General features: G+C 35.7%; 1 protein-coding gene across 1 annotated transcript; it reads left to right on the top strand.

The window, feature by feature from the left end:
- The first annotated feature begins 1,404 nt into the window (after nucleotides 1-1,404).
- LOC137820506 (uncharacterized) lies at nucleotides 1,405-9,067 on the top strand. The gene is made up of 8 exons (XM_068624630.1): nucleotides 1,405-2,015; nucleotides 2,102-2,239; nucleotides 2,618-2,686; nucleotides 2,795-2,866; nucleotides 3,233-3,315; nucleotides 3,395-3,526; nucleotides 3,702-3,915; nucleotides 8,708-9,067. Exons 1-8 carry the CDS (start codon nucleotides 1,524-1,526, stop codon nucleotides 8,750-8,752), a joined length of 1,245 nt encoding a protein of 414 aa, XP_068480731.1. The 5' UTR covers nucleotides 1,405-1,523; the 3' UTR covers nucleotides 8,753-9,067.
- The last annotated feature ends 106 nt before the right edge of the window (nucleotides 9,068-9,173 follow it).

Raw genomic sequence — 9,173 nt, 5'->3', positions numbered from 1 at the left:
TTTAAAAAAAGTTTCATTGGGTATGTGCAAGATGTGTAATGTGGGTCACCACATATTCCTACTAGGATCACCACATATTGTCACCTTCTAAGTTGAGTGAATTTTGTGCTTACTTAACAATATCCTACACTCATGGCCTTTAAAAACCTGATTTAACTCACTTTCTCCCCACATCATGCCCCACCCCAACCAACACGAACACTCGACATTTTTAGAAAAAGTTTCATTGGGTCTGTGCAAGAAGTGTAATGTGGGTGACCACATATTCGTACTAGGGTCACCACATATTGTAACTCTTTAAGTTCAGTGAATTTTGTGGTTATTTACACTGTCTTACTCTCATGGCCTCTAAAGACCTCATTTAACCCTCTTTCTCCTGACCTTATGCCCCATCCCAACCAACGGGAACACTCACTTGACATTTCTAGAAAAATGTTTCCCACACATATTGTCACTCTTTAAGTTGAGTGATTTTGTTCTCACCTGACATTGTCTTACACTCATGACCTCTAAAGACCTGAGTTAACCCACTTTATCCCCATCTCATGCCCCATCCCAACCAACACGAACACTCACTTCACATTTCCAGAAAAAGTTTCCCTAGGTCTGTGCAGGAAGTGTAATGTGGGTCACCACATATTTCTACTAGGGTCACCACATACTGCCACCCTCTTAGTTGAGTGAATTTTGTGCTTACTTGACACTGTCCTACTCTCATGGCCTTTAAAGGCCTCATTTAACCCACTTTCTCCCCACCTCATATCCCTCCCCAACCAACACGAACACTCACTTGAGATTTCCATAAAATGTGTTCCCTAGGTCTGTGCAGGAAGTGTAATGTGGGTCAGTCCATATTCGTACTAGGGTCACCACATGAATGCTTCACTTTATAAAGAAATTAATAGAAAATGTATTACCTTTGGTCAGCAATCCCTAAACCCAACCACCGTGAAAAGAGATGCACAAGTGACAAATGGTGGAAGAGAAGGTAGAAGAGAAAACTTGAGAAGAAGGTGGAAGAGGATGCTAGAGGAGAAAAACACGACAATGGACAACTGAAGGAGAGCAGCAAGGCATTCGAGAATGAAGGAGAACAACAAGACACTGAAGAATGAAGGAGAAAAGCACAAAAGAGGACTGAAGAATGAAGGAAAAAAGCACGAAAAAGAAAGCAAAATAAAGAACAAAGTGAAAGAGGAACGGTGCAGCTAGAATCCCAATTTATTATAACCTAATTTCACATTCTAACCCTTCCACCCAAATGTTAAATTTTTTAAAATATTTTCACTGATGCCACAATTCTAAATAAAATATTATTACTTTTGCCATATGGTGGAACAACTCCATTACTTTCAAATATCCGGACTCATCAAAATATAACCGATAAAAAAAGGATGAAATTTTGAAAAATCTTAAACTGATACTTTCACAACTCAAACATTTCTGAAAAAAATATATTATTTTTTAAAAAGTGATAGAGGGATGTTCACACAAAATGGTGTTTGAGTGAAACTCACGTACGCATGTGGACTACCTTGGTCCATGGCTTCTCCAATTATTTGGCGTGTGGCCAGGATTCACTGTCTTCAGATTCCATACCCATGGCCACTTCCATCCTCTCCCACCAAACTTCACGCCCGTTCCCCACGCCCTGCGCCAGTCCCGGCCCAACAAGCGCCGCCGTTAGCCTACGGCGGCACCTCCCACCTCCTCCGAAGCCCCGAAAACCTGCTCTCAATGTAAAACACAGCAACCGCTTCAAGTGGACCATTCAATCGAGCTTAGCGGAGCAAAGCCCACCCAAGACGTTCGACGTGCAACAACTCGTGGGATTTCTCTATGACGATCTTCCACACCTCTTCGATGATCAAGGTATCGACAAAACGGCCTATGACGAACGTGTCTTCTTTCGAGACCCAATCACCAGACACGATACTTTGAGCGGCTACCTGTTCAACATTGCCCTTCTCAAAACACTATTCAAGCCCCAGTTTCAGTTGCATTGGGTCAAACCGGTCGGTTTCAAATTTAACTTCACTTCATCGTGTCTTCTTCGCTATATTCTAGAATTTGTTCTGTTGGACTAATGGAGTTGCTATAGACAGGAGCGTATGAGATAACTACTAGGTGGACCATGGTTATGAAATTCTTTGTACTTCCTTGGAAACCTGAACTGATCTTTACTGGAACATCCGTAATGGGCATTAACCCAGAAAATGGCAAGTTCTGTAGCCATATGGTAAGTTCCAAGTTCCAATTATCTCTATCTAGTAGTGATGTATCTAGTAGTGATGATATGTGTTGGAGATTCCACATTTAGTCAAAGACTTTTCATTTATACATTAAGTGAGTGTAAAACTTATGTTATAAGCTGTTTATAAACCTGAATTATGTTTAAAATCCACTTCTTAGTACTATGCTATCAAATTATGAGTTTTTAGAGTGGATAGACTACCATGTTTAGTGTTCTTTTATATTTTTCACTTTGGTAGTTCGCTTAACAAATATTTGCATCTTATGTAACAGTGCTTAAACAGCATTATTTTTACATTTTTTAAATGGAGGGATATTGCCAATTTCATATGGCATTGAACTTCTTATTCCTCAATTTTTCCAGGACTTTTGGGATTCAATTCAGAAAAATGACTATTTTTCTTTCGAAGGTCTGTTGGATGTAATCAGACAGGTATCCCTTCTGTTTCACAATCAATCTATGTATGTTTTGGACCTTCACTCTCATAAAGTTGAACTCTTCCGAAGATTATTCTAACTAGTAAGGCTTGACACTTTGCAGTTGAGGATTTACAAGACACCGGAATTAGAATCACCCAAATATCAAGTATTGAAAAGGACGGCAAATTATGAGGTCAATCGTGTCATTCATCAATAAACTTGATTTTCATTGATAGTTTCAGCTATTATCTTCATTTCTAATGTATTAGTCTAATTCAAGATAAAATAACGTGCAAATTTGTTTAAATGATTACATTAATGCTCTGCTTAAATACAGAGGTAAAAATTCACTGTTGTGATTTCATCTACTCCAACGCTACTGCACCAAACTACTACATATGAAACCTTCACCTACAAATCATTGTTTCATCATTTCAACAACCAGCATGCAACATTATCAATTGGAAAAATATAAAGATTAGTATATGTACGAGTGCCATATTGAATCTTTGCTATTGTTATCTGATGCATTATATTTTCACTTTTAATGATGAAACAGGTTAGACAGTATGATCCCTTCATAGTAGTCGAAACAAATGGAGACAAGCTATCTGGGTCTACAGGCTTTAATGATGTTGCTGGGTAAGACTTATAAATTCAAAATGAAGCTTCATTTGTTCTTAGAGTCAGCCTTACGTTAATCATCCCCCTACATACACAGATATATATTTGGAAAGAACTCCACGAAGGAGAAGATACCAATGACTACTCCTGTATTCACTCAAACCAATGATGCTAACCTGTCCAAAGTTTCAATCCAAATAGTTCTTCCATTAGACAAAGAAACAGAAAGGTATGTCTACTGATTTTTTTCTTGTCTTAAAAATTTGAACAAGTTTTGTAGTAAGACATTGGTGTCTTAGCTTAATAGAGAAATGAAGTTTTGTGGAAAATAGTATATAAACATAAAAAAGGAATAATCTTTAGTTGAATTTAAAGGATTGTGCTTACTGTTTAATCTTGACCAGTTTACCGAGTCCAAATCAAGAAACAGTTCACTTGAGAAAGAATGAAGGAGGCATTGCTGCAGTAATGAAGTTTAGTGGTAAGCCCACAGAGGATATTGTTTGTGAAAAGGAGAAAATCCTGCGCTCTAATATCATTAAAGATGGTCTTAAACCCCAGCTTGGTTGCTTGTTTGCACGATACAATGATCCAGGCCGAACATGGACCTTTATAATGGTATGCTAAAATCCTGCTTGATTCTGTCTGTCGATTTCTAACATGTGTGTGCTTGCTCCACTGTAACATCTCAGTATAGATACCTGATGTACACTTTGGATGAATTATTTAGCTATAGAGATTAGATTTGACAATAATAAAAAAGAAGGAACGAGGATTATCCCTATATTTTGGATGGGAGCGTGCTAGAACTCTATTCAAGAAAAAAAATCCTAATCAAGAACCAACTTCGCACACATAACAATGATAACTATACGAATTTCCTCTATATATTTAATAAACAAACTCATAAAAAAGCACAAGTATACAAGCATACTCCGAAAAGGAACACTCATTTTCACACTGAAAAAATCTAGTTAAAACAATTATCTAAAAATTGCCTCCCAAACACAAAAAGGGGCTTATTTAGAACTCAGTTTCCCACTCCAAAATTATAATTTGACCCTTTTTCTCCTTCTATAATAACAATGTAGAGGTTTATTTCACTCTTTGAAATTGTTTCTAACAATACATCCCTCCGTCAAAAAGAAAAAGAACTTTGTCCTCAAGGTGGAAATCAGGAATTTATTACTAATGAAGGATTTGTCCTCCTAAGTAGCCTGTTTTAGAAGTTTTCCTAGCCAATCAGGGAATTGATTGTTAATGGAGGATTTGCACAATGCTTCATTTTTACCCATTAAATTTGTGAGTCAGGGCTTCCACTAAAGTTTGCCTAGGTACAAACTTGGTCAAAGAAGGTGGTGATCTCTCATACACTACCTCAAAGTTGCATAAAGCTTTTAAAGAAAGAATTATACTAGAATTCTACACGGAATAAAATATGCCCAACACCGGTTGTTTTGGAGTGAAGCGCCTAAGATAGTTCTCCAAGATTCTATTTAAAGCCTTTGTTTGTCCTTCAGATTCAGGTGATAGGTTGTACTCATTTAAACTAGTACCTTGCAATCTGAAAAGTTCCTTCCAAAAATGACTCATGAAAGTGAGGTCTCTGTAACTGATAATAGAAATGGGAACCCCATGTAGTTGTATGTTTCTTTAACAAAAACCTCAGCAACAGACCTAGCAAAATATGGGTGTGTAAGCAAGATAAAGTGCACATCTTGCTTAACCTGTCCACCCCAACTAGAACCGCATCAAGTTCTTTTGAACTTGGAAGCCCATATCAAGATTTGTGTTTATATCCTCCCAAATGGCATTTGGAATGGGCAATTGCTGCAACAATCCAACTGGCGAAGAGGCCTGATATTTGCTCCTTTGACATACATGACAAGCTACCACAAACTAGGTTTTGTTCCCTTTCTTCAACACAAACGATCTAATCATTAAGAAATCTAATCTGAACAGTCTTACCTCCGCTGTCTAATCAAAGACAGTCTAGTCTTCCCATAAAATGACAATATAGATAACTCAAGGTTTTGATCATAACACATAATGTCTAGTTTTGATGAACTAATATCTTTGTTTCAAGTGTTTTCATTATGAAGGACTACATGACTATCATGTGATAAGAAGCTTAGACTTTGTTAATTCATCATATCGTCTTTTCTCACATGACTTCTAAATGATGTTCATTAGAAGGTCATACATCAGAAGTCACAAGACTCAAGATGAAGTTCTATAATAAAATGCAAATTCGGTTTGAATTTGTAAGATCATCTCAAGAAGCCATTAGCTTGTTGACTCGCATATTCGATAAAGTCTCTAACACAACAAACTAACTTTTAGTTGTTGTATGCTAAAATGGGTGTTGTCGTACAAGAAAATGATATTCGGTACTAAAGGTACTTTGAAGCATAGCAACTTAAGGGAAACAAAGATCCTTATTACCTAAAAGCTTACCAACCTTTGCTACAACTCTAACACATGTCAAAAGATCCTCACTCAAGTCATAACGATCTTAGATTTCAATAAATATGCAAAACCAACTAACGATCTTATGTCGAATATCAATATACTTTCCATTCATTACTGCTTCAAGTCTTTTAAGTTCTAGATCACAATACGTCTTATAGAAGATATAGAGAGTGTTTACTTGTACATCCTCTATTTTGAGAGTTATCCTTATATCTTAAGCAACACCTTTTTTTGTAGCCAGAGGTAGCAATATATAATACTTGGATTGGGAAAACCATAAGTGACTTAAAAAAAGGATTACTTGTATTCTTTATCTTAGGGGGAGATAAAAGGGATAACCAGGAGTGACTTTGTATATTCGTTGTAAGCTAAAGTGACATAGGGAATACTTGTAATTATTATTTGAGTAGTGAAACTCCTTACAACTTTGTACAGGAGAATTGAATATAGCCCAGTGTTGGGATGAATCAATATAAACATCAAGTGTCTATGTGCTTCCTTTATTACACTTGTACTAGTCTTGACTCTCCTTAACAAGTTGTTGGAGAAAATCATTTGATGTGTTAACCTCGTTGGTTGCGCCATTTTGCTATCAACTAACCTCTTTGTCCTCAACCTTGGTTGATTTGTTTTTGTTCTTTTGGGCACAATTGGTGGAGTAGAAGCTTCCACTTGTCTTTTGTGTATTTTTTTCCTTTGACGCATCATCCCTAAGGGAAATTTTAGGACATTTAGTAATGTACTTAAGCTTGTCTTTCGTCAAATACGTTCTCCTTTTATGGTTCTTGATTCTTTCTTTTGGATTCTGAGTTAGCACTTATTGCCCTATACTTCTCTTTTCAACTTCATTGGTTGAAATTGGGTTAATCCCCTTGTTGAGCATATCGAAAGATCGACCGATTAACAATTCATATAAAGAATTCCCTCTCTCTTTTCTTAATTCCAGTTCACACCTTCCGTTCTTGCTATTTCCCACTTCTCATTAATTGTTACCCTTAGCTAAAATATCACCCTAACGCTTTTTTCACGATGTTAGTGTCCTAGCCCTAAGGCCATTCCATAATAAAATAATCTTCTTTAGTATATTCTTCTGGAAAACTCATCATAGTAGTACAAGTGCCCGTACTTTGTAGCCCTATAAAACCTTGTTTAGTCACAAAACAAATTGGCCCTCAAGAATTTTTAGATCTATCACTTGACATCCTAAAACTATTTGCACCCCCAACAATCCCAACTCAGGGTATGATTCCTCCACTTTTGTGATATTTAAAACCCAAACTTGCACTTCTCCCTTGCACGTTCCCAAAATTCTACACATGAATTATGGCTTTTTCAATGTTATAGGCTACCACCATGGCTCGTGTGAGGTCTTTATGTCATGTAGGTGTAACAAAATTTGAATATCGTGGAGTGGTCCAACTAAGAAATACCCCAATAATTTATTTTCTCCATTGGGTGTGGCTTGAGTAACCAAGATCTTGAATTCTTGAACATAATCATGTACTCCCCTTATTTGTCTCAAAGATGCCAACCTCTCAAAAATTGTTCTTTTTCCCTTTCCTCCAAACTCACCAAGGCTTCTAAGAAACCCTTCCAAGATGGGTATTGGTTTTCTAACGCCAATATTGCAACTGTTTTCCATGAGGTGTCAAATGAGCACTAAAGAACAATAGAAGAATTATGCAAATATAGCAATTCACACCAAAGTTGAGATGAAGAACAAAGAACGAGTAACAAAGATAGAAACGAATACAACCTTATTATTGAGTCAGCATTGCATCATCTTGGAACACATACAGTTCACCCTTATAAAGGGGATGAGATAGTTACAGTACAAATAGAAACCTAAATTGATACAATGATTATTAGACACCAGACGATTTATCGCTCCGTCAGACCATCTAGTACTAGAAGCTCTCTATCATCATATACTCTGCCCTAGAAAGAGTTCAATATACCATATGATCTTGCAAAACTTAGCTTTGATTGCAACCTCTTTCCCTTGAAGTTATTCCCAATAATCAGCATTCAACAAGTTCAAGTAGTACATTAACTTACTTTTTGTAACTAGCTTCGTGAACATATTCCCAAGATTCCATTTTGTGTCAATCTTATTCACTTCAGTCCTTAGTATCAATCTTGTCCATGCACTCAATCACATACTTTAGATTCTCCACTACACTAGCATAAGGAGAACAAGTAAATTATTCTTTCTCTGAATAAGTTTTAGTAGAATTGAACTGTGAAAGACGTATCAATGTTGTTAGAGTTGTGCTCACACTCTTAACATCTTCCATTCCAAAACATTTTAGCACCTTTTATATGTATTGCCTTTGACATATAAAGAGCTTCTTCAAGATGATAAAGTACTTAGACAAAGTTATATTCATATAAAATCTTAAAGCATGTTCTATAGATTCTTAGTTGCTTTCTTTTGCTGCTTTTGGACTCTTATATAAGAGTTGAGACACCCCTGAAATGTCTTCTTTTATTCATTTATTTTTTGATGATAAAAAAAAACATTGCTTCTACTTGATTTTTCTTTCCTTTAACTTGCATGCTTCGGACGAAACCTTTGTAAGCTCAATTGAGCTTAAATGACTCTCATTGGCATCTTGTTTCTTAGCCCTTTATTATTCGCACTCATTAACTTATTAATAGGTCCAATTACAAAAATTGTTGTTTAACCTATTTTTCACAATAAAGAAAATGTAAACAGTTTTCTTATTTCTAAAGATCAACAAATAAAATAAATTTTAATTTAAAATAATTATTTATTTAAAACTATTTTAAATCTTCTCTATCCATGGTCAATAGTAGAATTACTTCACTTTCAATAAAGATCTAATTTATCCTTTTCAAAGTTACACTAATTTTATGTCTGTCGGCTTAATTAGTAACAGTTGGTTCATTTGTTTTGTGTCTCATGACATGGAAGAGGAATGAAGTGCTCATATGGCTAAATGATTTCTCGCTGGATTAGCATCAATGCAGTAATCGTAGCTGCTTTTATTATCAGTACACACAACTAGTTTCTCCATCATATCTTTGGCTGAGTATATGATAAATATTGTTAAAGATTCTCTTGTGAAGAATGAGGAATGCTTGGAAGCAAAAGTAGGAAATATAATTTGTAAAAAAGTTAAATAGGAGATGATTAAGGTACATGTTTATTAGCTACAACTAATCAAGTTCTAAGAGAACTGTAAGTGTAAGTTTCACTTGTTCTTTATTACAAGAACTTTATGTATGGCATAATTCAACAAAAGAAAAAGTGCTACATTTTTTTATTTGCAAATGTTATATGTTAATAAGTTCATTTTTGTTAATGAAGTGATTCAAGCTCATAACTTTTTGATAATGGGAGTCTAAATGTTTCAGAGATTATGTATAACTACATTATG

Source organism: Phaseolus vulgaris, chromosome 9, assembly GCF_000499845.2.
Source record: "Phaseolus vulgaris cultivar G19833 chromosome 9, P. vulgaris v2.0, whole genome shotgun sequence".
Classification (NCBI taxonomy): domain Eukaryota; kingdom Viridiplantae; phylum Streptophyta; class Magnoliopsida; order Fabales; family Fabaceae; genus Phaseolus; species Phaseolus vulgaris.
This window is presented reverse-complemented; position numbering and strand designations above follow the sequence as displayed.